The sequence below is a fragment of the Eimeria tenella genome, genomic scaffold (assembly GCF_000499545.2).
Source record: "Eimeria tenella Houghton genomic scaffold, Eth_scaff1929, whole genome shotgun sequence".
NCBI classification, from domain to species: Eukaryota; Apicomplexa; class Conoidasida; order Eucoccidiorida; family Eimeriidae; genus Eimeria; species Eimeria tenella.
The window spans coordinates 2,938-3,476 of NW_013541770.1; the positions used below are offsets into that span (position 1 = coordinate 2,938).

The 539-nt window shown below is 65.1% G+C and overlaps 1 protein-coding gene across 1 annotated transcript in view; it reads left to right on the forward strand.

Moving 5' to 3' along the window:
• Positions 1-539, forward strand: part of ETH_00033590 (TBC domain-containing protein, putative) — a gene marked incomplete at both ends in the record, with an annotated part of 4,822 nt that overhangs the window by 2,757 nt on the left and 1,526 nt on the right. Inside the window, one exon of the mRNA XM_013374114.1 lies at positions 85-443. Within this exon, the coding sequence (XP_013229568.1) occupies positions 85-443 (359 nt within the window). The remainder of the gene's footprint in view (positions 1-84; positions 444-539) is intronic.

The window sequence follows — 539 nt, forward strand, 5'->3', positions numbered from 1 at the left end:
GGCGTTGAGTGGGAAGCTGTCTCGCGGGCGCGGTGGACGCGGGCCCTGCTGCTGCTGCTGCTGCTGCTGCTGCTGCTGCTGCAGGTGGGCGAGGTGCTGGGCGGGTGCAGCGCGTTCTCGCTGCTGGTGCTGCAGTCCTTTGCTGCGCTCTGCGACTACCGCGGGCTCTCCGTGGACGAAGCCCTGCGGCAGTTTCTGTCCAAGTTCCAGCCGCCCGGGGAGGCGCAGCAGGTGTACAGACTGCTGTTCGGGTTTGCTGCGCTGTACGTGCGGGACAACGCGGGCCTGGAGCTGGACGCAGTTCACTTTTTGTCTTACGCCATTTTGCTGCTGCACACGGACCGCCACAACCCCAAGGTCAAGAGGAAAATGACCAAAGACCAGTTCAAGAAAGTTGTGGCTGCGGGCGCCCCCAGGCTCAACCCCCGCGCGCTCGAGTGTATGTACGACAGGGTCGTCGGCCACGAGTTCAGACTCAACATCACCGAGACCGACAGGGTCAGCAGCAGCAGCAGCAGCGGCAGGGGGAGGGGCCGGGG